Source organism: Lepus europaeus, chromosome 12 (genome assembly GCF_033115175.1).
Source record: "Lepus europaeus isolate LE1 chromosome 12, mLepTim1.pri, whole genome shotgun sequence".
Lineage (NCBI taxonomy): Eukaryota > Metazoa > Chordata > Mammalia > Lagomorpha > Leporidae > Lepus > Lepus europaeus.
Window position 1 is genome coordinate 60,320,670 of NC_084838.1, and position 27,555 is coordinate 60,348,224.

At 41.3% G+C, this 27,555-nt stretch overlaps 1 protein-coding gene across 12 annotated transcripts in view; it reads left to right on the forward strand.

Annotated features, from left to right (window-relative positions):
• Nucleotides 1-27,555, forward strand: part of FREM1 (FRAS1 related extracellular matrix 1) — a 301,861-nt gene that overhangs the window by 214,712 nt on the left and 59,594 nt on the right. For all 12 annotated transcript variants that reach the window (XM_062208226.1, XM_062208223.1, XM_062208232.1 and 9 more), the window contains 6 exons: nt 3,153-3,347; nt 4,768-4,953; nt 6,656-6,852; nt 13,915-14,137; nt 20,363-20,507; nt 24,348-24,489. In XM_062208226.1, coding sequence (XP_062064210.1) covers nt 3,153-3,347; nt 4,768-4,953; nt 6,656-6,852; nt 13,915-14,137; nt 20,363-20,507; nt 24,348-24,489 — 1,088 coding nt within the window. The remainder of the gene's footprint in view (nt 1-3,152; nt 3,348-4,767; nt 4,954-6,655; nt 6,853-13,914; nt 14,138-20,362; nt 20,508-24,347; nt 24,490-27,555) is intronic.

Sequence of the window (27,555 nt, forward strand, 5' to 3'; positions counted from 1 at the left end):
AGACCTATCAGAGCTATCAATTGTGAGCTGAAATTGATCACTTGGACTAGTGCGATGGCATTGGTACATGCCATCTTGATGGGATTGTGTTGGAATCCCCTGGCACATTTCTAACTCCACCATTTGCGGCCAGTCCGATTGAGCATGTTCCAAATTGTTCATCTCCTCCCTCTCTTTTTCCAGAATATTTCTGATCTGGGTGTTTTAATCCATAGATGTGGAAATCCTGGATATGGTGGTCTGACTGTATTTGAAATTGCCATTGAGTGGGTAAAAAGTGGTTTAATAGTAGCAATTTCTTGTGTGAAAATGTATTTAGTATGAAAGGCAGAGTGACACACAGAGAGGTAGAGAAACAGAAAGATCTTCCATCTTCTGGTTCATTGCCCAAATACCCACAAAGGTGGTGGGTAGGCCAGACCAAAGCCAGGTGCCATGAACCCCATCCCAAGTACTTGAGCCAGCATCTACTGCCTCCTTTAGTTGGAAGCTGGGAATGGAATCCTGATGTAGCCAGGACTTGAACTGGCACACTGATAAGAGATGTGGGAATCCCAATCTCAGCTTAACCTATTGCAGCACAACACCTGCCCCGATATAGCAATTTCATGTATGCTCATAGCACATACAAACACCTGTGATTTTCTAACTTAACATTTCCCTCTTTCCCATTAGACTTTTTTCGGTTCCCAGCACTCAATTTGTCTTTTGGCACTTCATTTATTGACTTAGTTATTTTATTTGAGAGAGAGAGAGAGAGAGAGAGAGAGAGAGAGAGAGAGAAAGGCAGGCAGGCAGGCAGGCAGGCCTGGGAACTGAGAACTCAATCCAGGTCTTCCATGTGGCTGGCAAGCACCCAACAGTTTGAGTCATCATCTGCTGCCTCCCCAGGAGTGTATCAACAGGAAGCTGGAATCAGGAGCAGCGCTGGGACTCAATTCCAGGCACTCTGATTTGGGGTGTGAGTGTTCCAAGCAGTGTCTTAACCATAGCACCAAATGCCAGCTCCTGACATTGTTTAGAAATGGCTTGTCTTTTTTTCTACTGTAGCAACCAAAACATTAATCATCCCATAGTAGGTATGAAATAAATATTTATCCAGTGAGTGAATGGTAAGAGTTTTAAGCCAATAAAAAAGGAAAAAAGATAATTTAAAAAGAGTTTTAAGCCAATTTGATTTTTATGACTATTCACAGGTGAGAGACCTCTTAGGTTGACTTTTCCCAAAGTTGAAGACTGGTTGTTTCTTTTTTTTTTTAACTTTTATTAAATGAATATAAATTTCCAAAGTACAGCTTATGGATTATAATGACTCCCCTCCCCCCCATAACTTCCCTCCCACCCTCAACCCTCCCCTTTCCCGCTTCCTCTCCCCTTCCATACACATCAAGATTCATTTTCAATTCTCTTTATATACAGAAGATCAGTTTAGTATATATTAAGTAAAGATTTCAACAGTTTGCCCCCACATAGCAACACAAAGTAAAAAAATACTGTTGGAGTACTAGTTATAGCATTAAATAACAGTGTACAACACATAATGACAGAGATCCTACATGATATTTTTTAAAAATTAATTTTCTATGCAATTTCCAATTTAACACCAGGTTTTTTTTTTTCATTTTCAATTATCTTTATATACAGAAGATCGATTCAGTATATACTAAGTAAGGATTTCATCAGTTTGCACCCACACAGAAACACAAAGTGTAAAAGTACTGTTTTAGTACTAGTTATAGCATCACTTCACATTGGACAACACATTAAGGACAGATCCCACATGAGCTGTAAGTACACAGTGACTCCTGTTGTTGACGTAACAATTGACACTCTTGTTTATGGCCTCAGTAATTTCCCTAGGCTGTAGTCATGAGTTGCCAAGGCTATGGAAGCCTTTAGGGTTCACTGACTTTGATCTTATTCCGATAGGGTCATAGTCAAAGTGGGAGTTCTCTCCTCCCTTCATAGAAAGGTACCTCCTTCTTTGATGGCCCCATTCTTTCCACTGGGATCTCACTTGCAGAGATCTTTCATTTAGGTCTTTTTTTTTTTTTTTTTTTCCCCAGAGTGTCTTGGCTTTCCATGCCTAAAATACTCTCATGGGCTCTTGAGCCAGATCCGACTGCCTTAAGGACTGATTCTGAGGCCAGAGAGCTATTTAGGACATCTGCCATTCTATGAGTCTGCTGTGTATCCTGCATCCCATGTTGGATCATTCTCTCCCTTTTTTATTCTATCAGTTAGTATTAGCAGACACTAGGAAGACTGGTTGTTTCTAACTCTATCAACTTCAATTCTTTTTTTTTTTTTCAGTTTTCTCATCTTTTAATCATTTTATTGCTCTGTAATGTTATCTCTAGATTTTCTTTGTCTGCCCCCTTCCCCTGGCCCTGTGAAGGGGATGTGTGAGAATCACCAAGAGCGCAGATGTGGAGACATGCTGGCCCCTGGCAAGCCAGGACTCCTCCTCCATGCTGTCCAACCCAAGAGCAGGCTATCTTTTCTTCCTTCTCACTGTCTAACTTGGGGCTATTTTGAATCCTAAAATGTCAGCAGAGGGACAAAAGAAGAAAAGCAAATGTCACTTCCTTTCCAAAGACTGTTGCTATTTTACAACATTTTGTCTGGTACATAAGGAAATATTGAAAGAAAACAACAAAAATGTAGATTACCTTTGTCTTTGACCACTCTGGAGTCTCCTATGCCTTTCATGTGCTGTGTGGTTGATGGTGGTCAATTGACAGTGGTGGTTAATGCAAAAGAAAAGCCAGTGGCCAATCGTGGGATAGAGGTTCCTTCTGTCTCTCCCTACACAGAACGATGATGAGGGCAGAATGAAACCATCACCAGTCTAGCTTCTCATCTCTCCCTTGTTCATTTGTGAACTGTCAGACCATTGTTAGCCCTGCTTTGCCTCCATATGGTGTTAGATGGCTGGCAGGGATTTCACCAGAGGCAACAGATGGACAACCGTTTTTGCATTATTTTCATGACTATGTTAAATTTCATAGTGATAAGATGAGGTTTCACATTTTATGCATGTAAGTTCCTTTCCTTCTCAGTTGCTGCTTGTAGAAGAGGTAGGAGTAGATTTCTTCTATGTGGTCTATATCTTTAAAAAGTCAGGTGTTAGATATAGTTGTGTCTTCCAGGTGGCGAGATTGGCCTCCTGCCTTGTTTTGACACCATCTCGTTGGTGGTTTCGGATGGAGATGCTGGCCCTTCTGTGAATGGCTGTTGCTACAACGGACCTAATCCATCTGTTCCTCTTCATGAGTCCTTCCCAGTGTATGCTCTTAACATCACAGTGCATCCAGTGGACAACCAGCCACCTTCGCTTACAATCGGTGATGATGTTTTTTCTGTTAAAGTACTGTCCTCTTACTTGATGTCATATCTGTGGTTCACTGAAATAATACTTTATTTATAGTCAAAATAGAAAATCACCAGCTGGCGCCGTGGCTTAACAGGCTAATCCTCCGCCTTGCGGCGCCAGCACACCAGATTCTAGTCCCAGTTGGGGCGCCGGATTCTATCCCTGTTGCCCCTCTTCCAGGCCAGCTCTCTCCTATGGCCCGGGAAGGCAGTGGAGGATGGCCCAAGTGCTTGGGCCCTGCACCCCATGGGAGACCAGGAGAAGTACCTGGCTCCTGGCTTTGGATCAGCAAGATGCGCCTGCTGCAGCGGCCATTGGAGGGTGAACCAATGGCAAAAAGGAAGACCTTTCTCTCTGTCTCTCTCTCACTATCCACTCTGCCTGTCAAAAAAAAAAAAAATCACCGTGAATTACCCCCAATAATTGCTGCCACACAAATTTGTAGAAAACCCCAAATTTCCAAGAGATAACGAGTAAAATTTTATATTTATGTATAACAAATGCAAGCATGTGTGTTGTGTGTATGTGTATGTGTGTGAGAGAGTGAGCATGTGTGTTTGTGTATTGGGACAAGGACAACATTAGAATCTACAAATATTCTAGTTTATTTCACAGGGGAAGATATCATTTGCCTGCTAGAGAGAGGGAGAGTGATTTATTTTATTTGTAATAATTTCCATTAGAACAGAGTAAGTATACCAGAGAGACCATTTATATACATTTAACCTTATTTGCTTTTGAGAAAGTCATCTCTTCATAGACATTATGTATATGTTCTGTCTCTCAGAAAAATATAAGCATATGTATGAATGTTATTGTAATTTGCAAACTATTTGCCAAGCAATGTTCTGGAAAGGAAGCATTATCCCAGCAGAATAATTAAGCACTAAGGCATGAAAAAAATGTTCTTTGTACACAATTCATAATCGCTCTCAGGTAATTAACGCTCTGACAAACAGTAGGAACAACTGATCTTGAAGAGCACATAAACTACATTTAGTGGCTTATCATTAAAACAGCTTGGCAATTCTTCTTTTCATTTGTCACTTGGATAGAGACACCAGGGAAATCAGGGCTCCTTGAGAATGACTAAAGAGCTCTGCTGGAGCATTTCGTATTTCTGCTGTCTTTCCATTATTGTCTGGCTTGCCTGTACAAGAAAAAAAATATAATTCCGTAAGTCAAATTAAATTCCACCCAGTACTCCTGAATATTTTTGCTCTAAACAGTGTTCGATCAAAGGAAATGAACATCTGAAGTGAATGAACAAATGAAGTGTATTTGCATAGAGGAGGCTTCTCTGAATTGGAATTTCAGTCATGCCCTCGTCCTCAGTGTTCTGATCAGAAGAGTTCATGCTAAGTCATCACTGTGCTATTGTTTGTATGCAGGTACCATGTTCTTTGTAGATGAGGGTTTGTCAGCAACCCTTACCATTAACCATTTGCTCTCCACCGATCCTGACACTGCAGAAGATGACTTGGAATTCATTTTGGTTTCTTTACCCCAGTTTGGCTATCTTGAAAACACACTTCCTTCTGTGGGTTTTGAGAAGAGTAATATGGGCATAAGTATAGGTAAGTGAAGATTTTATGACCGGCAATGACCTATGTTTAAGTATATGATTCGCCAAATCGAGCATAATAACTGAGTTTGGTTTTTAAAAAATATTTACGGCCCTGAATTCATTCAAATCTTTTTTATTATGGTAGCTGATACTTTCAATTCTTTTTATGTTTCATTTTTATTTTCATTCTTTCCCATGCATATGAGTTTACTTCAAAATTAATGGAATTTTCACTTATAAAAAAGAAAAAATAATAAGCACTGAAGAGATACTATGTTTAAAGGCTCTTTGCAACACAGAATATTATGATAGAATGGATCTGGTGATGGGGCTGGTGTTGTGGCACATCAGGTTAAGCCACCACCTTGACACCAGCATCCTATATGAGCATGGATTCAAGTCCTGGCTGCTCCATTTTCCATCCAACTCCTTGTTAATGTACCTGGGAAAGCAATGGAATAGGGCCCAAATCCTTGGGCCTCTGCACCCATGTGGACAACCTGAATGGAGTTCCAGACTCGTGGCTTCTTTTTTACTTATTTGAAAGGCAGAGTTACAGAGAGGGAGAGACAGAGATCTGCCATCTACTGGCTTATCCTCCAAATGCCCACAATGGCTGGGGTTGGGCTAGGCTGAAACCAGGAGCCAGGAGCTTTATCTGTGTCTCTCAGGTGGGTACAGGGGCCCAAACACTTGGGCAATCTTCCACTGCTTTTTCCCAGGCCATTAGCAGGGAGGTGGATTGGAGCAACCAAGGATATGAACTGGCACCCATATGGGATGCTGGTGTCACAGGTAGTGGCTTTACCTAGTATGCCACAATGCTGGGTCCCTACATAAATAAATCCTAAAAACAAACAAACAAAACAATCTGATGGGAGCTCCCGAAATCATTCTTTAAAATTTTGGCATCTTTAATAGATATTGCTGGAAAAGGTTAGGAAATATACAATGAGTATATCAGAGAGAGAACAGCTGATACTGATTTATTAATTTTGAAACCTACATATGTCCCAGTTATTTATAGCTATTGTATGTCAGGCAAAAACAAAACAACAGAGACAAAAACAGAAATCCAAAAGAAAATCTTTCAAGAACAACACTTTAGAAATAAAAGATTCTCCAAGACCCTTGGAGACCTTTCTATCTTATAAGAGAGACTGGATTTAAGATAAACCAAATTAAAGTCACCCAGTTTCTCCTGTGACTTCATACGCAATTTTTCTTTTGACTTTGGTATGTCAAAATATCAAAACAACGGGTCAACTAATTGCACTCAACCTAGCCAATTGCTTGATGTGTGCCTGTCAAGTAGGCTGATGACTGGTTGACTCTTCCTTTGCCATGGTCACTTCTTCCTTTCCTACTGAAGCATGACAAGGATTGTTCGTGCAGAAACAGTGTTTAACAGGGAAGGGCTGATGTTCATTTCAAGGATCTGAAAAGTGGCCACAGGTCTGTATGCACTATGGTTAATGTTTATCACTGTTCTGTTCTCCATGCAAATTCCATCTTCCCTTGTGATCCTTGGATGCCTGCTTTCATGTTGGTGGTCAGCAGTTGTTGTAGCCCCTGATAGTCTGCATGTAGGTCAACTGCTAAGATCTCTTGATTTGCTGGGAAATCTGCTATTATTGGGTTAAGGATTGAGGACCAGTAAACTTGGAAATAACATTTTTCTCATTTCCTTCTTCCATCTTGGTGTACTCTAGCTTCATTTCAGTGGAAAGACATGAAGGCTTTGCACATTAATTATGTGCAGTCCAGACATCTGAGGATAGAACCGACTGCCGATCAGTTTGTGGTATATGTCACAGATGGAAAGCAACGCTCCTTGGAGATACCATTTTATGTTACAATCAATCCCACCAATGATGAAGCGCCTGACTTGGTGGTGCAGAATATCACTGTAAGAAACATATCAAAATATTCTTAGTGTCTCATCATTTTCTGATTTTTATTTTGCCCATTTACATTGGTCCAGGTATACTTTTCACATTAAATTGGTAAAGGATGGGAAAGGTAGTATCCTATAATATGTAATGCAGCCACTTGAAAACTATTAATCTAAGAATAATGATGAGGGTAAAGATAATAATAACTACTAACGTAGCAATTGCATAGATATAAATACTAGTTTGCATATTTACAGGATGGAATATTTACTAGGTTGTAGGTTCCAAGTCGTTTACATGTACTTATATTTAGTCTTTGCAATAGACTTTTAGGATGATGGCATTACTATTCCCATTTTAAATAAGGCAAGATCACAAAGATTGGAAATTAGGTGGAACATAGTGGATTTTTTTCCCATATAGTCTTTTTTTAAAATTTATTTGACAGATAGAGTTAGAGAGAGACAGAGAGAAAGGTCTTCTTTTGTGGGTTCACCCCACAAATGGCTGCTATGGCCGGAGCTACGCCGATCTGAAGCTAGGAGCCAGGTGCCTCCTCCTGGTCTCCCATGCGGGTGCAGGGCCCAAGCACTTGGGCCATCCTCCACTGCCTTCCAGGGCCACAGCAGAGAGCTGGACTGGAAGTGGAAAACCAGGACTAGAATGCGGCGCCCATATGGGATGCGGGCGGAGGATTAACCAAGTGAGCCACGGCGCCAGCCCCGCCCATATAGTCTTATTACATACCGTTCCTTCTTAACCAAAGCTACAATGGCAAGTACTCTTAATTCACAAATTTCAGGCATCTTGTAAAATATAACTATTTGTAAAACACATATGAGCTGAAAAATATAAGCTATTCTTTTTATGTAGTTTTAAACATGTTCCTATACAATTACTTTTGGGAAAAATTATATATAATATATATTATATATATAGTTAAATGACCCTTAATATTATTACTTAGATAATACTTGTTGATTTTAGAAAGTAAAAACTAGGCCGGGACCACGGCTCACTAGGCTAATTATCCGCCTGGGGCACCGGCACCCAGGGTTCTAGTCCCGGTTGGGGTGCCAGATTCTGTCCTGGTTGCTCCTCTCCCAGTCAAGCTCTCTGCTGTGGCCCGGGAAGGCAGTGGAGGATGGCCCAAGTGCTTGGGCCCTGCACCCGAATGGGAGACCAAGAGGAAGCACCTGGCTCCTGGCTTCAGATCAGTGTAGCGCCGGCTGCAGTGGCCATTTGGGGGGTGAGCCAATGGAAAAGGAAGACCTTTCTCTCTCTCTCTCTGTCCACTCTGCCTGTCAAAAAAAAAAAGTAAAAAGTAAATTATTAAAATAAATAAATAAAATCTAACGTAGATAATCATGCAAAGCAGACTGGGAAATTCTCCCTCTCCAACAACCATTACTACTTGTCACTCCCCAGTGACAGAGTTTGTGGTGTAATTCATTACACATGAAGGATTTGTGCACATGGCAGCAATGTTTGTGTGCTATGATTTTTCTGTATGTTTTTAATTTACAAATAAGGGATCAGATTTTATGTTTTACTACATATGTATATATGGAAGTCTTTTGATATCAGTATGTAATTCTTTTTTTTTTAATGATTTTATTATTTTTTTCAAAGGCAGAGTTACAGAGAGGCAGAGGCAGAGAGAGAGAGAGAGAGCGCGAGAGAGAGGTCTTCCATCTGCTGGTTTACTCCCCAAATGGCCGCAATAGCTTCCTCTGGGTTTCCCACATGGGTGCAGGGGCCCAAGGACTTGGGCCATCTTCTACTGCTTTCCCAGGCCATAATAGACAGCTGTATTGAAGTGGAGCAGCCAGGGCTTGAATTGGTGCCCATATAGAATGCTGGCACTACAGGCGGCAGCTTTTACCTGCTATACCACAGCACCGGCCCCCAATGTGTAATTATTTTTAAACAATACTATTTTATGTGTGGTTACTTAATTCAGACATATGTATAACAAATTCTGATTCATTGGCATAAGGCCAGGCTTTGTGATCAGAGGGAATTAAGTGTTGTTTCGATGAGTTTGTAGGGTATTTGGCAAGCCACTTCTCCCCATGTTTGTTTCCTCATCTGCACAATGTTCAGCAAATCTTCTTTAAGGGGTAACCATGTTGATCAAGATGATCTGGTGCAGAAGATATCCTTCATACACACGTGTCGCGTGGGCATTTAGAGTAGTGGTTAAGCTGCTGGTTAGGACACCTAGCTCTCATATTGGAGCACCTAGGTTCAAATCCTGGCTCTGCTATCAATTCTAGGTTCCTGCTAAGTTGCATCCTGGAAGGCAGCAGGTGATGGATTAGTGGATCAAGTAGTTGGGTCCCTGCCATCCATATAGAATCCTGGACTCTGATCCTGCCTCCCGGCTTTGTTGTAGCTCAACCCCAACCATTGCAGGAATTTAGGGAGTGAACAAGTGGATGGGAAATCAATCTCTCTCTCTCTCCCCATCCCCGCCCCCTCCCTCTCTCTTTCTCCTCATCTGTCTCTTTGCATCTCAAAATTTTTTAAAAATAGCCAGCGCTGCAGCTCAATAGGCTAATCCTCTACCTGCGGCGCCAGCACACCGGTTTCTAATCCTGGTCGGGGCGCCGGATTCTGTCCTGGTTGCTCCTCTTCCAGGCCAGCTCTCTGCTGTGGCCTGGGAGTGCAGTGAAGGATGGCCCAAGTCCTTGGGCCCTGCACCCCATGGGAGACCACGAGAAGCACCTGGCTCCTGCCTTCAGATCAGTGTGGTGTGCCGGCCGCAGCACACCGGCCGTGGCAGCCATTGGAGAATGAACCAATAGCAAAGGAAGACCTTTCTCTCCTTGTCTTTCTCTCACTGTCCACTCAGCCTGTCCAAAAAAAAAAAAAAAAAAAAAAAAAAGGTGTTATTGCTGTTTTCACTAGTGTGTTTATCTTTTTTATGATATGGAACAAAGCAAATATTAGCAATTTAAAGACCATTATTTTGTTATATCTTTTACTAAAAATCAAATTCTAAATGCTAAGTCTTTATCTAATTTTAATTTTCTACTGAATCTTACTGGCATGTGAAAATAAACACGGAGCTTAAGAGTCAGCCCTTGCCTTTCCTCTTCTGTTGGCACATGGGTTTCTCTGGAGAACCCTTCAGTAATAGCAGAGAGAAAAAAATGCATTTATGATTCCTTCTGTAGCTACGTCTGTTATCTAGGGCTGGGACTTCTAAAATAATTGGGCCACTGGGAGGTTATCCCTTGCTCTTCTCTGGAAGTTATCATGCTCTGAGTCTGGGCATTCCCCAGCGGAGACTGCTGGAGAGTAATAGATAGGCAGCCCTGTGTGCTCTCAGCACAGCCCATGTTAACCTTTACGTGATTTTGTTCGATAGCTGTATTTTGCTTTCTTGTAAGAACAGGAATTTATTTTATTCAGTTCTACTGCAAAAAAAGATTTAAGGCTTTAGTTTAGTTTATTAGAATCCATTTCAAACCTATCTACTACAAAGTTTGTGCATTTTATGTACATTGATTTCTAAACACTTCGACGTAATCTCAACAAGCAATTCAACCTGTGCAAAAGAATCCCATTTTTTTTTTTATAAAGTTTCCCAATAATTGAGGCAGCCCTTAGCCTAGTGGTTAAGATACTCACTAACATGCCTGCATACTACATGAAAGTGTCTGGATTCAAGGTCCAGCTGTGGCTCCTGTTTCCAGCAGACCCTGGGAAGCAGTGGCAATGGTTCAGATGACTGGGTTCCTGCCACTCACATGGAAAAGCTGGATCGAGTTCCCAGCTCCCAGCTCCAGCCCAGTCCAGCCATGGCTATTGTGGTTATTTTGGTAGTGAACCAGCAGATGAGAGCTGTGTCTGTCTCTGTGTGCCTCTCAAATAAATACATTTTAAAGAATACCCCAGTAATCTCATGGATGGATTTACCTTTTTTAAAAAGAGATGTATTTATTTGAGAGAAAGAGTTACAGACACAGGGTGGGAGAGAGAGAGGTCTTCCATCTGCTGGTTCACTCCCCAAATGGCCACAACAGCAGGAGCTGGGCCCATCCAAAGCCAGGAGTCAGGAGCTTCTTCCGGGTCTCCCACGCAGGTGCAGGGACCCAACCACTTGGGCCATCTTCTACTAGTTTCCCAGGCACACTAAGGTCTTGAACTTGCACCCATATGGGATGCTGGAACTGTGGGCAGAGGCTTAACCTACTATGCCACAGTGCTGGCCAGTGAATTTACCTTCTCATTAGCTGGAAACATTGCCATACAGTGAGGCAGAGAGGAGAAAGGCTTTATAGTCAAGCTCTATGAAGAAGGAAAATTACAACATGTTTTTAAGTTCCTTTAGTAAAATTCTTAAGAAAAAGTCAAGTGACCATTAAAGATGATTTCTTTTTTTTTTTAACTTTCATTTAGCAAATATAAATTTCCAAAGTACAGCTTATGGATTACAATGGCTTCCCCCCCCCCCCATAACTTCCCTCCTACCTGCAACCCTCCCATCTCCCGCTCCCTCTCCCATTCCATTCACATCAAGATTCATTTTCAATTCTCTTTATATACAGAAGATCAATTTAGTATATATTAAGTAAAGATTTCAACAGTTTGCACCCACACAGAAACACAAAGTGAAAAATACTGTTTGAGTACTAGTTATAGCATTAATTCACATTGAACAACACATTAAGGCAGAGATCCTACATGAGGAGCAAGTGCACAGTGACTCCTGTTGTTGGCTTAACAATTGACACTCTTGTTTATGGCCTCAGTAATCTCCCTAGGCTCTTGTCATGAGTTGCCAAGGCTATGGAAGCCTTTTGAGTTCACTGACTTCGATCTTATTTAGACAAGGTAATAGTCAAAGTGGAAGTTCTCTCCTCCCTTCAGAGAAAGGTACCTCCTTCTTTGATGGCCCGTTCTTTCTACTGGGATCTCGCTGGCAGAGATCTTTCATTTAGCTCCTTTTTTTTTTTTTTTTTTTTTTTTTGCCAGAGTGTCTTGGCTTTCCATGCCTGAAATACTCTCATGGGCTCTTCAGCCAGATCCGACTGCCTTAAGGGCTGATTCTGAGGCCAGAGTGCTGTGTAGGACATCTGCCATTCTATGAGTCTGCTGTGTATCCCACTTCCCATGTTGGATCTTTCTCTCCCTTTTTAATTCTATCAGTTAGTATTAGCAGATGCTAGTCTTGTTTATGTGATCCCTTTGACTCTTAGACCTATCAGTGTGATTAATTGTGAACTGAAATTGAGCACTTGAACTAGTGAGATGGCATTGGTACATGCCACCTTGATGGGACTGAATTGGAATCCCCTGGCATATTTCTAACTCTACCATTTGGGGCAAGTCAGCTTGAGCATGTCCCAAATTGTATATCTCCTGCCTCTCTTATTCCCACTCTTATATTTAACGGAGATCACTTTTCAGTTAAATTTAAACACCTAAGAATAATTGTGTGTTAATTACAGAGTTCAACCAATAGTATTAAGTAGAACAAAAGAAATACTAAAAGGGTTAAAGTATTAAGTTGTACATCAACAGTCAGGACAAGAGCCAATCAAGTCACTGTTTCTCATAGTGTCCATTTCACTTCAACAGGTTTCCTTTTTGGTGCTCGCTTAGTTGTCACCGATCAGGGAGAACATATATGCACTCTATAGAATACTATACAGCAGTTAAAAAAAACAAACAGTGAAATATGGTCATTTGCAACAAAATGGAGGAATCTGGAACATATCATGCCGAGTGAAATAAGCCAGTCCCAGAGGAACAAATATCAAAAAGATGATTTCATAAGTATATTGTTGTGACTTCAACTAGGATGCCCCCTTAGTTCTTAGGAAGAACAGCCAGGTAAAAGGAAATCAGTGCTGTTTTGGCCCAGGTTTTATAGATGGTGAGTGGTTCTTTCTGCAAGTTCAGTAAAGAATGTTTGCAGGAGGGCTCCCTTCCGAGTCAATAAGAGAGACAGAAAGGAGAGCATGTTCTCCCAAATCTAAGCCAGATGTATCTTGCCAGGCTTGAGGGGGCTCTCAGCCATGAAGGTGTCCTGATCGTGTTCACCCTGTTGTGCTTCTTGCCCATAGATAAGTAGCCTCACTGGGCTTTTCTTCCTTGCATTGCAGCTGTTGATGGACAGACATTCACAGTTTCCTGACTTTGCTTGCTGAGAATGTCTATTTCCCACAGTGTGGAGAGCAGTGACACTGCAGATTCCCAGAAAGCACACAAAGAATTTATGCACCCTATTATCTACACCCTGCTCTATTTCCAAATAGGAAACAAATATTTCTTTGTTCTGTCTTCCCTACAAGGAAAAAAAATAAGATCAAGACAGATAAGTGCCATATTGTCAAGTTCTAAATGACTCAACCCTACATGAAATGATAAAATTTCAGCTGTCTGTGTGCATAAAATGTACAAAGCCTGAAGTGGGAGGTGGAAGTGGGTAGTTCAGGAAAACTGGAGGACTGGGCAAAGATGAGAGACTCAGAACGAAATTATATACTGCCATGCACCCAAAGGAATCCTTGTCAGTTGTTCCTGATTGCAATGGAAGTACAGAAGTTCTTACTGCAATAACAATAAAAATATGCCCAATATACCCGGTGTGTGTAGCAGGCATTCATGCCACTTCCAAGGCAGTTAGAACATAAGAAATGTGGAAGTGATGAGGTCTGGGAGGTTAAATGAACACATTGGTAGCTGAAGGTGAAAGTTCTAGATTTGGTTTCACAACTGAAACTTTGCCACTTCCAGAAAGAACCCATCCTTTGAGTTGCCTTTTGTTAACATTTGAATGATGACCAACAACATATGGCTTTAAAATCTCATGTGCTTTGTCCTTCATGGAAATAAAGTGCTTTGAAATCTTCAGAAAATATGTGAAGGAAATGATAGGTTTGTTTTTTTCTTGTATGTTCCTGTTAAACCAGTGAATTCTTTTTAGGACTCGTTCTATTACAAATCTCATGGAACACTTGAAATAGGATATCTTCAATTCATTTTTTAATGCAGTTTGCCAACAGGAAGACAGGTTCTCTTTCACTCACAGCTGACTTTTCTGACTTGTTCTGGTTCAGGTGTGTGAAGGTCAGAGGAAAGAGCTGGACTCTTCCATCATCCATGCTGTTGACCTGGACATTCCTGAGGACCCCCTACTGCTCAGCATCGTACGCAAACCACATCACGGCCTTCTCATCAGTGAGGTGTTCAGCAAGGACTTCCCTCAGAAGCAGCAGCCAGCCAACCCTCACCAGAAGCATGAACCTGTTTACAACTTTTCCATGGAACTTCTAAGGAATGGTATATCATGGTCCACCTCTGTTCATTTAATAGTGATGATTTAATAATTTGGGATGGGCATTTGGCATAGAGGATAAGACACTGCTTGGGACACCCACATCTCATCTTGCAGTGCCTGGGCTCAAGCCCTGTTTCCATTTCTGACTTCAGCTTCTTGCTAATGTGTACCCTGGGAGGCAGCTTAAGTAGTTGGTTCCCTGCCATCCATGTGGGGAACCTGGATTGAGTTCTTGGATCCTGGCTTCAGCCTGGCCCAGCCCCACTGTTTTGGACATTTGGAGAGTGAATCAATGAATGGGTGATATCTCTCTGTCTTGTTTCTCTGCCTTTCAAAAAAATGTGGAATCTAAAAACATTGAATTCATAGAAGGCAAGAGTAGAATAGTGAATATCAGAAGTTGGTTGCCAGGAAGATTGAGTAGTTGTCAGTGAAAGAAGACAAAATTTTACTTAAGTAGGAGGGATAAGTTCAATATATTATAGACACATACATACATACATACATATTGCAGAGAAACAGAGAATAACATAAAGAGATCTTCTATTCCTTGGTTCACTTCCAAAATGCCCAAAGCGTTGGGGCAGGCCAAAGCTAGGAGCCCAGAACTCAGCCTGGGTCTTCCTCGTGGGTGACAAGAATCTGAGTACCTGAGCCATCACCTGCTATCTTCTAGGATGTGCTGGGATTGTCTAGCTGTATCAAGCAGTGTCTTAACCACTGTACCATATACCCACCCTTGGGAGTAGATTTTAGTGTTCTCACCCCCCAAAAGATATAATCACTATGTAAAGTAATGCCTGTTAGTTAGTTTTAACCATCTAACAAGCATATAGATATCAAAACATCATGGTGTATTTCATAAGTGTATTGTTTTTATTTGGCAATTAAAAATATTTAGTACAGAAAAGATAATAAGAAATCACAGAGACAATGGAAGAGATAACATTCACCTCCTTTATTCAGTTATCCCTCTGGAGTTACCTACTGGCTCTGGATTTAGGAAGAGATGAAGCTCCAGCTAGAGATAGCAAATAATTGAAAGGGCACTAACTTTTTTTTTATAGTACTATTAAAAGTGATGTTTGTGATTTCTGATATTTCCAACTCAAGTTTTTAATGTCATAATAAAAAAATCCCTTTTAAAACTATTGAGATTTATAGGACTAAATTTTAAGAGAATCACCTGCCAAAATTTCTACAGTTGAAACAAATACAGAACCACATTTAATAGCTCATTATTCTCTGAGGAAGTAATTTGCCTTTTAGAGAAATGACACATTGGAATGATAGTCTGAATTATTTTTTAATCGCTGTTTAAAAAATTGTTTTATCTAATTTTTCACAAGTAAAAATATTTTAGGGTACCCATGTGGTGGCACAACAGATGAAGTAGCTACTTGCAACACTTGCATCCCATATCAGAGTGCTGGTTTGAGTCCCTACTGCTCCTCTTCTGATCCAGCTCCCTGCTAATGTGCCTGGAAAAGCAACAGAGTACTTGGGCCTGTGCCAACCATGTGGGAGGCCCTCGTGGAGTTCCTGGTGCAGCCCTGGCTCTTGTGGTCATTTGGGGAGTGAACTAACAGATAAAAGATCTCTCTCTCTCTCTCTCTCTCTCTCTCTCTTACCCTCTCTCTGCCACTCTCTTTTGTAATCTTTCCATCTCTCATTCCCTCCCTCCCTGTCTCTGTCACTCTGCCTTTTTTAAGAATAAATTTTTAAGAAAAAAATACTTTTAAAAACTTGAGAGAAGTGTACAGTTCTTATGTGTTGCCTGTTCTCCATAATTTCCTTCTTTCTCCTCCTCTTTTTTATTAAGATTTATTTTATTTGAAAGGCAGAGTTTTGGAGAGAGAGGCAGAGAGAGAGAGAGAGAGAGAGAGAGAGATCCTTCCATCTGCTGGTTCAATCCCCAAATGGCCGCAATAGCCAGGGCAGGGCCAGGTTGATGCCAGAAGCCAGGACTTCATCTGGGTCCCCCACTGGTGTAGGGCCCAAGCACTTGGGCCATCATCTACTGCTTTCCCAGGCGCATCAGTAGGGAGCTGGGAGTTGGACTGGAAGTGGACCTGATCCAGTGCCCATATGGGATACTGGCATCACAGGTGGTGGCTTTACTAGCTACACCAGAATACTGGCCTCTCTCCTTCTTTCTTCATGTGTTTGTTTTCTCCAGCCTAGAAGGTCTTTCCCCTCCTTCTGCAGGTCAGCTGGGGGACAGCACCTTCAGAATGTGGCTCTCTCTTAACTTCCCCTTGGAGACCACCCAGCCCCTCCAAACCATTCCTTCTCTGTGCTGGCTTCATCTTGGCACTTGTTCAACATTTTTCTACTTTGTCTTTGAATTATGTTTACCCCAATAAAATGTAAATCTCTGCCCCAAAGTTTATTTTACATACTTGCATAAATGTCATCTTATTTCTGAATTAGAAAAAGTTAATTCACATATTTCTATTTTAGTGAATCCAACAAAATAATTCTAGAGCTTAAATGATACAACCAAATCAGTATCCACATGCTGTAAATAATAGATATTTTATTACAAATATGTTTTTTCCAAATTTAAGACAAAAGAAAAGGAGATAATTTAATTTTAGTCAGAAAATATTTTTTAAAAACATTTGCTAGTTATTATCAAGGTAAGCACATATTACATGTTCATTGTGTAAATTTTGGACTCCAGACATTTTGAAGAAAAACAAAATTTTTCATATTGCTTTTTAAGATTTATTTTATTTACTTATTTGCAAGAATCTCCAACACGAGTGGCAGGGGCCCAAGCACTTGGGCTATCTACTACTGTTTTCCCTGGCATATAAGCAGGAAAGTGGATCAGGAGTAACTTGGACTTGAACTGGTGCTCATATGGGATGCCGGTATTGAAGGCAGTAGCTTAACCTGCTATGCCACTATGCTGGCTCCATAAGTTTTTTAAATAAAATATTTAATTTAAATTTCTTAAAATTTAATTTTAACTTAAATTTTTAATTTTAAAACATTTAAGTTTTTTAATCAAGCATTTAATTTAAATTTTTAAAATTTAATTTAAATTACAATTTTTAAGTTTAATTTAAAATATTTAATTTGTTTAAATAAAAATTTAATTTAAAATAAAAAAATTCAAAAAAATTTTGAAAATCAGAACAACAGAGACAGAGAGAGATCGGCTCATCCTCTATCAGCTAGTTCACTGCAACAGCCAGTGCTGGACCAGGGCAAAGCCAGGAGCCAGGAGCATCTTCCAGGTCTCCCACCTGGGTGGCAGGGGCCCCAGCACGTAGGCCGTCTTCTGCTGCTTTCCCAGGTGCATTAGCAGGGAGCTGGATTGGAGGTAGAGCACCCAGGACTTGAACTGGTACTCATATAGGATGGTGGCATTGCAGGCAGCAGCTTTACCTGCTACACCACAAATCGGCCCTATAAATTAGCTTTTATGTTAATATTTTGATGATATTCTCAGAGATTATATGTTTACTTATATTTTAGTTTAGTTCACCTAAGGCTAAGCTTAATTCTTTTTTTTTTTTTTTTAAGATTTATTCATTTATTTGAAAGAGTTACACAAAGAGAAAAGAAGAGGCAGAGAAAGAAAGAGAGGTCTTCCATCCTCTAGTTCACCCCCCATATGGCGGCAACGGCCAGAGATACACCAATCTGTAGCCTGGAGCTTCTTCCGGGTCTCCCACACGGGTGTAGGAGCTCAAGGACTTGGGCCATCTTCTGCTGCTTTCCCAGGCCATAGCAAAGAGCTGGATTGGAAGAGGAGCAGCCAGTACTTGAACCGGCACCCATATGGGATGCTGGCGCTTCAGGCCAGGGCATCCTAACCACTAGAACCAATACCTGTTCCTGGCCACATTTTTTTTTTTTCACTTAGTTTTCTAATTTTATTAAGATATCTGGGTCAAGAAACAATGGTAGCTATTGTTATTTCACATCTAAATTTAAAATGTACAACTTACGCTATTTTATAATCACATACATATTTCCTTAAGAATCAACAAATGTTGAATATACATATACTGAATTTCCAACTGTTTGTTTTAAAAATTAGAATCATGTGCCACAAACATGTTAATATACTTAGCACAATAACAGTACTCAGTACCATTAAATGATTATGTCATTAAGATTCTGAAAAAAAAAATGATTTCCCATTTTACTTACGATTCTTCCAACATTTATTTTCACAAAAGTAACAAAAATACACATAAGGAGGAAAAAAGTTACCCATATGATACAAAAGTGCCAGCTTACTTATTTGATCCTAAAATCTTTTCCACAGAAGTGTGCTTGCTCCTTGAAATTCCTTTATAGCATTTTCTTAGATCTTATAATTCCTTGAACTCTGTAGTAACACAATTTGTTTTTAGTTTGTCTATGTTTGTGTCCATACTTTAACCTTCTCTGTCATAGTTATGTTTTGCTAGGTCATCATCAGGCATCTAAGATTGTAACCCAATGACTTTATAGTTAAGTACTATACTCACATCATGTAAAGACTAGCATAGGCAGCAGCATTTATTTAATTGGTTGCCACTGAATATTAAGTATAGCCATATGTGCAACATATATTGATTGAAAAGCCCTAAAAGGTTTCCCAAAATTTAAATATCCCTTTTCTGATCTGCTGAGACAAAATATTTTTAAATACTTCTACCTTCCCTCAAACTAACCTTTCATAACTTTCAACTGAGTGATTTTAGGGTCTATGTACTTCAGATAACCTCTGCCCTGGCTACATTTTTTAAAAACAATGTATTCTTGCCAGCGCCGTGGCTCACTAGGCTAATCCTCTGCCTGCGGCACCGGCACCCCAGGTTCTAGTCCCGGTCAGGGCGCCGGATTCTCTCCCGGTTGCTCCTCTTCCGGTCCAGCTCTCTGCTGTGGCCTGGGAAGGCAGTGGAGGATGGCCTAAGTGCTTGGGTCCTGCACCCACATAGGAGACCAGGTTCCTGGCTTCGGATCAGCACAGCTCGCCAGCCGCAGCATGGCAGCCATAGCAGCCATTTTGGGGGTGAACCAACAGAAAAAGGAAGACCTTTCTCTCTGTCTCTCTCTTTCACTGTCTAACTCTGCCTGTCAAAAAACAAACAAACAAACAAAAAACAATGTATTCTCAAAAACATTCCTCCCCCACCAATGAACTCATAAAGCTGCTACCATGTTATGTAATCTTTTCTCATGAATTATTATAAGCATCTTTTTACTTTTAGAATGTTGTCCAAAATAATTTTGATAACTATACTGTTTCATTGTATAAATGAACTATGTTATATTTTTTGCAACTATTTCCAATTTTTAAGTATATGGATAGCTTTCCATTTCTTGGTATTAAAAGTTTTATGTTGGACCTGGCATGTGGTAGAGCACATTAAGCCACTGTCTGTGACATCAGCATCCCCTGCTGGTGCAGGTTTGAGTCCCGGCTGCTCCACTTCTGATCCAACTAGCTGCTGATGTGCTTGGGAAAGCAGTGGAAGATGGCCCAAGTGCTTGGGCCCCACACACACTTGGGAGACCCAGATGGAGTTCCAGGTTACTGGCATCCATTGTAGGGAGTGTACCAGTGGATGGAAAATCAGTCAATTCATTCTCTCTCTCTCTCTCTCTCTAACTCTACCTTTCAGATAAATCAAGTTTTGAACAAAGTTTTTTAAAAACTTATATGTCAAGAAACATACTTTACCTAAATGTTGGTGCACATTTCGGTATTTCTGTAACTTTGCAGTAAGTTTTGACAATGGTAAATGTAAGGCTTCCAATTTTGTTCTTATTTTTGGCCTTTTTGGGTGTTTTGCATTTCCATATAAATGTCAAACAGTTTATCAAATTAGTTTTTTTATATTTAAGCTTTAATCCATTTTAATTTATTTTGGTGAATGGCTTGCGGTAGGGATCTAACTATATGACTTTCCCCAAGTAATTAATTTTTAACACTGATACCTTTGTTCTTACAGAGTTGATGAAGTAATAGATCCTTTTCTCACTAATTTTAAATAAGATTCTTATCAAATACTAAGCTATTTAATTGAAGATTCTTTAATGGGCGAAGAAGGTACTCTTTGACTTTATAAAAGTAATTTCATTTCATCATTTAGCATTGATTCATAAACTCTTTCTAATACCAACGCCTTGGAAATTGAAGTGGGGTATCTGTGACATGCATTGGGATGGTTCAATCAAAGGAAAATTTACTTTCTCTCTGTTTTCCCTTCTTCCAGGAACGAGGTTGGCATATGTGCACGATGACTCGGAGAGCCTTGCTGATGACTTTACCATCCAGGTGTCAGATGGGAAACATAAGATACTCAAAACCATTTCAGTAGAGGTCACCCCAGTGAATGATGAGAAACCAACACTGAGCAAGTAAGCTAGCTGAAAGGAGTCCCTTTCAGATTTCCCTAATTTCAAAAAGTCTGAAATAGCCGTAGGGTAGTATGTGTCTCCCCAATGATGCAAATAGCTCCTATCTCAACTAGCCGCACTCACTCAGGCACCTGAAGCCTTTAGTGCTGGTTGTGAGTTAATAGCGCTTCTCCTGAACCTTACTGCTTTAATGATTTGATTTTCTTCTAAAAGTTCTAGTGGTATAAAACTAAGAATGACTGAACACATAGTATGGAATGAACATTCTATTGAATATTTAAACACATGCATACCTACATGAACATGCCTGCACACATACTGAAGTGCAGTTAGTATAGATTGCACTGAAATGTCATATGAACTGCGAGCAATCCTCATCATGAGTGTGACTGAACTTTTAAGGAGGGAATATTTCAATTCCTCCTCTCTCATCATCTTGGTACTGCTTTGTCCGCTGGTCCTCTGCCATGTCCCATACAGATCAACATCTCCCACCACCTCCTGACAAAATGATTAGTTTAGCAAATTCTGAGTTGATAGAATTCATTGCGGGCTTTCTCAGAGTCTCCAGCTCTTCTTGAGTGTTGAGTGTAGAAAAGTATCTGGGTGTAGGTTCTTCTTGGAGGGCTTTACCCCTTTACTCCAAGGTGCAGCTGAGAAAGGCAGCGGGTAGACAGTCTGTGAATAACTTCATGAAAGTATATAAACCCCCACAGCCTCCTTCACTCTACAGAAAAGGGAGGGCTTCAAACAAATGCTTCCTCACCCTACCAACTCTCCCGCTATTCCCATATAGGCCCCTGGGAGGGTCCTTGAGAACCACTGTGGGAAATACTGATGATAGTTTCTTGGAGGGTTTTATCTCAGATCATTTTTCGGAGGGTTGTATCAGCTGGACTTAGGGTATTTTTCACCAGAAATTTCTGTTCTCTTATTTACTGACTGAAATGTCACATTGGGAACCTTGATTCATAATGAGATTCTGTGAAGTATTTGTGGTATTACAAAACCTTTGTTCGATCATTGAACTTTTTCTAACAGAGGGAGAGCATTGAAAACTGACATCTATTAAGTACCTAATATAGAACAGCTTATTAGATTTTTTACATGTCTTTTTCCATTTATTCCTCGCCAGAATTGTGGGGCATGTGGCTTTTTGTCATAACTCAGAGACTGAGACCAGAGAGGTTAAATAGTTGACAACAGGTATTCTTTCAACCTTGACTGACTCCAAAGACCAAGTTCTTGCTGCTAATCCTCCTGAAATAGCGGCATCTACAGAATCACCAAATCTCCTTCGACCCCGCTTTTATCTCCCCACCCCTTTTTCCTTTCCATTCCTTTTTTCTTTGCCCACCCTGGGAGAGAAACTGATGTTGCTTCTTTGTCTTTCATGTGAGCCCTTGGGTATTTCACCCCTTGCTTCCTCCTGGGACTCCATTATTACTTCTTCAAGATTCTCTTATTTCTCATGGTCTTCTGCTAATGAGACATAAGCGTATCATTCATGGTTAAGGGGGCAAATGCTGGAGCCAGATTGACATTTCAGCCACTTCTCAGCAGTGTGATCTTGAATATATTGCATAACCTCTCTCTTTCTCTCTTTTAGCATCTCTCTAAATGATACTAATAGGATCCTATTCATGGGGTTTCTTGCTAGGATTATGTAAATTGTGAAAGCACTTGAAAGACTGGCCATACTTAGCAACTGCTCATGAGTAATCCATGTCATTGTTGCAAGCAGATATCGTTATTCTAAAAAAACAAAGACAACCCAGTCTCCATTCATTTCACTGCCAAACTGTTTGGAAGAGTAGCTTGTGTGCCTGTCTTCTGTTTCTGTCCACCGTCTCTAGCCTCCATCTCATTACTGAAGCTGCTCACTTAAAAGTTACCCTTGGCTTTCCCACCAAGTCTGTGGCTCTTGGCATCTTACTGGACCCTGTGGAAGCATCTGACACAGTTTCCTTGAGTCTTTTGGATGCTGTTGGTTCCATGGGGATGTACCACACACATGGTCAGTGTCATCACTGTCCTGTCTCAGGTGCCCACAGTGCTTTGCTCCACTTTTCTGCTTCCTTTTGGGCTTCCTCTGAAAGTCAGTGACTCCTTCAGCCCATGACCAGTCACAATAGAGAACATTGTAGAAACAGCCCTTAACCTTGGTAGATAGTGGATAAGAAAAAGATCCCAACTTCCCGTTCTTCAGAAGCACAATTTGCATCATGTTCTACAGGGTTTCTTAGAAGAGCCCCAGCAGGGTTGAACCCCAGCTGTCCAGAGCCTTTTTCTTCTTTCCCCTTCTCACCCACTCCTTCTCCCCTTTTTCCTGGGATCACTTCCCCAGTAAATGACCTGAGACACAGTCCTTTTCTTGGAATCCCTTTTAGGGTAACCCCAGTGATGAGATGCTTTCTCTTCTCTTGGCTCTTTGATACTTCATCACTTGCTTCTTTCCAAATATTCCATCTTCATCATATCAGCTTACTGTCTTGATTAGTTTGTCTTTGGGAATGGCACCACTAATCTGCATTAACTCCCAACCAACTGACTGACCTTATAGAAGAATGGGCTTAATGTCTCCAATCAAGAGAGGGGCAAATGTCACCTCCTGTTGCTAGTGAATATCTGATTTGTCCTGGGTAGTCAGGAAACACACCCTGAAGGATTCGGCTTCATACCAGAGGACAGGGAGGCTGTGGGCACCAGTGGGTGCCAATCAAATGTTCTTCACCTGAATTCCTAGGAATTTGGGTACCCTGATTTTTCTCCGAAACAAAGCTGTCAGATTGGACAGGGTTAGGCCATGTGTGCTGGCCACAACCAAGAGCTAGAACCATTGCTGGAAAGAGGTCCCTTCCTCACTTCAATGAGGCCAGAGAGAATGGCCATCGTGCTGTGAAAGCAGCACCAATGCAGGGACCACAGACACCACAGAGGCAGTGTCCACGGCAGAAGCAGCAGCTGCCCCAGCCCCCAGGAGCTTGCGTGGCAGCTGTAGCACTGGGCAAAGGTGAATCTCTGGAAAGAGAACACAAGCATCACAGATGTTTGGCCCGTAGTTAAGATGCCCACATGCTACATCAGAGTGCCTAGGTTCTGGTCCCAGCTCTGGCTCCTGATTCCAACCTCCTGTGAAGGCAGACTCTGGAAGGCTGCAGTGATGACTCAGTTAGATCCCTGCCACTCCCATGGGAGATCCAGACTGAGTTCTGGGATCCTAGTATCGGCCCAACCCAGTCCTGGCCTTTGTGAGTATCTGGGAGATAAACTTGATGATGGGCCCTGGTTCTTTGTGTGTGTGTGTGTGTCTTCCTCCCTCCCTCTCATACCCCTCTGCCTCTCTAATAATAATAATAATAGTAATAGAGAACACGAGTTACCCAGAACATTACCAAGGACAAGAGCGATTTAGACGGCCAACAATGACATAAACGCCACCAAACTGAGAGTGGCAATCATAAAAGATACTGGAGCACCTATGGCTAACTCATTTAGTCTCTGTAATTCCATTTATAATATTAGAATGCCAGTACCTGACCAACCTACTTCATCAGGTTTTATCAAATGAAATATAGGAGAAAAATCATAACAAATTGCCACTTAGAAGACTGAAAGCCTCTCTAGGTACAAGTAACTAGAACTGTAGAGTCATCGCACAGTGTTCCTTGTTGCTGACCTATCCTTTGAGACTTCGAGGTGAGACGTGAAATGAGAGCCCATGTCATGTGTCTGAGTAACAGTTTACAGTTCTTTGGATTATTGAATATCGTCCCCTAATTGCTGAAGGGTGGGAACTGCTGCAGTAATACCTTCTGTTTTCATTTGCTTTTCCTATAGGAAGGCTGAAATTGCTGTGAGTGTGGGTGAAACCCGTATCATCTCTAGCGCTGTTCTTTCGGCTGTAGATGAAGACTCACCCAGGGAGAAGATTTACTACCTATTTGAAAGACTTCCCCAAAATGGGCAACTTCAGCTTAAGGTTAGTGGCCTCTTTATTTTCAGAATGAATGTAGCAGGTATAAATTTTCTCCATGCACACATTTGGGTAATTGAATTTCTTCTTTAATAACCATATTTTTATTCAGAAATGAATTTTTCTAGTCTAGTGTGAACTCACACTCTTCTAAGTTTTCTTACTGAACTCAGAGTAAACTCAGTATCAGCATTCTTCATTGCTAGTCCTCTGCCCCCAAGATTGTCCCTAAGTGCTAAGGGAGAGAGGGGAAGTCAGTTGTATGATTTCTAAGGAGAATTCAGCATCTTTTGAGGTATCTTTGTTCCCACCAGATTTTTTACTTATGATCCATGTAACTTTCTTCTTTTTTCTTTAGATTTATTGCTTTATTTGAAAGAATTACAGGGTGGGGGGTGGCAGGGAAGAGAGATCTCTTCCATCTGCTCATTCACTCCCCAGATGGCTCTCATGGCCAGTGCTGGGCAGGCTGAAATCAGGAGCCATAAGCTGCTTCTGGGTTTCCCACATGGGTGCAGGGGTCCAAGCACTTAGGCCATCCTCTTCTGTTTTCCCCAGGCCATTAGCAGGGAGCTAGATTGGAAGTGGAGCAGCTGAGACTCAAACGAGTGCCCATATGGAAGGCCAGTGCTGCAGGCAGTGGCTTTACCCACTGCACCACAATGCCAGCCCCATAACTTTCTTCTTTACCATCCATCATCTCAAACATAAAACTCCTTCAGACCCACCAACAATCAATCAGTCTCTCTCTCTCTCTGTCTCTCTCTCTCTCTGTGTGTGTATGTGTTTCTACCTCCCTCTTTCAGATAAATTCTAGACTGTTCTTAGGTATATAAAAACTTAGAATATTTTTTCATAACCATGAGGGCCAGGAGAATTGGAAGGAGCTGCCTCCCTCGCCTTCTGCCCTCATCCTCCCACTAACAACAATCCCTGCCCCTTGACACTGGGCTGCAGGGACCTGAGACCAGTGGCCCAGTGGCCCAGGACATGGTCCTCTCTCTACTTTAAATGCCAATCATTACTGAGCATTTTCACTTCCTGCCCCTTGTGCTCAGCAGTGGACAGCTTTCTTGTTACTCTCCCAATTCTCATCTCCCACCCCACCCCCCTGCCACGGGGAGCAGGGACAGTCTTTATCTCTTTTCCAGGGAGATAGTTCTCTCAGCAAGCAATAGACAGAACTGTTCTGCATTCTGTTTGAGATGAACTTAAAAACTCAAAGGTTGGTGCCTTTATTCTGCCATGCAACACTGGAGTCCTCATGTTCTGGTCTAAATGGGCAAAAGATTGAATCAAAAATTAACAGTGGGGGGGGGGACTTCCTGTGGCAGTCATCTACCCACTGACAACTATCAGATTGTAACAACAGCCATGTTTGAAACCAGTGAGTGAAGTGCCTGGCATAATAAATTGACATCTCTGGATTTGTGTATGTTCTGGATATTTCTTGCTTTAATGGAAAGCAAGTAAGTACAGAAAAGGATACAATAGGGGTCAAGTCACCTGGGTCCCATCATTAACTCTTTTTTTAAAAAAAGACATTTATTTGAAAGGCAGAGTTACAGAGAGAGGGAGAAACACAGAGAAATAATCTTCCAACTAGTGGTTCAATCCCCAAATAGCCCAACAGCCTGGGCCAGCCAGGCCAAAGTCAGGAGCCTGGAACTCCATCCAGGTCTCCTTCAAGGGTGGCAAGAGCTCAAGCCCTTGGGCTATTTTCCACTGCTTTTCCCAGGCACATTATCAGGGAGCAGTTTTGGAAGAGGAGCAGCCAGAACTTGAACCAGTACTCATATGGGGTGCCAGCATTGAAAGTGGCAGTTTAATCCCCTGTAGCACAATGGGAGCCCCTCATTAACTCTTCCAGCTGCTTGCTCTGTGCTCCTGTAACATCCCCTTCTTTCATTGTAGTCCAGGAATGGCCAAATTTCAGTCCCCTTCTGACTGTGCATGATATCCAAGGATTTACCCAACATGAATTATAAATCAGTCACTTGGGAACATCAGTTGAGTAATCAATCAAAATGTTTATGTGAACGAGGGCCTTAGGCTATCTACAATCACCCACCATTCTCAGTGTGATTATTCACCTGACTCCTTAACTTTTCATCTAGTGTAGATGCAGTCCTGGAAGAGTGGTAAGGACTCACTCTGTGTGGAACAGCTTGATTGTCTTAGATTGCAGGCACCACAGAGAATCAGAGTAAAGAGCAGTCACTGATTTAAATTGAGGTACAGCTGTGTCCTTATTTCATTTCAGAGAGTAATGAAGCAGAAATGCGGTGATGGCTCACACATTTAGGTAGCTTGGGAGCTGAACTGTTTTGGATATGTGAGCATCCAGATGGGTCCAGGTTCCCAGGATGGCTCCTCACAGTTCCCTCACAGCTCCCTAGGGGTTCCCCAAGATTTCCCAAAACCAGAGACCGGGATTCCAGGCCTCCCCGACTCTCAAGTGTTGTTTTCTTGTTGACCTTTCTTACATTTCCACCTGGAGTCTGACTATCTTTTTCTTCTTTTTTCTGGGCCTTCAAAGAGTTCTTTCAAGTCAATCTCAAATGTAGGGGTGCAAGTGAGGAATTCGATTTAGACAAAAGAGCAAAAGCTGCTGCTGTATTTACTTTCTTAGCTCATACTACAAAGGGAAAAACTTAAATAGAATTTCAGGCTGCTTAGTTGAAAATGTGAAAGAAGACCTGTTTTAAACCTAGTGTTTGCAAATAGATCTTAGGATGGAAAAAGCACTGAACTTAATGATGGCAATATAAACAACCTTAATCCAGCAAGCACAGAGGCTGAGCATACATCTCCAAACATCAGATGGGCAAAAGTTTTGAAAAGAGGCTTTATGATATAAAAGGAATTGGCCACACAATGGGGAGGGAGGGGGACAAAATCTTGCCAGGATTCCAAGGGCTGAGAGTCTCTGGAGTGATTATTAAGGGAAATACAAAGTAAATTATTTAAATTTCTGTTTTAATCTCTTAAACCAGATAGGAAAGATGCAAGGTGATATCATCTAGAAAAACTCTAAGATGATATTTTCCTTGAATTACATCAAATGACTTT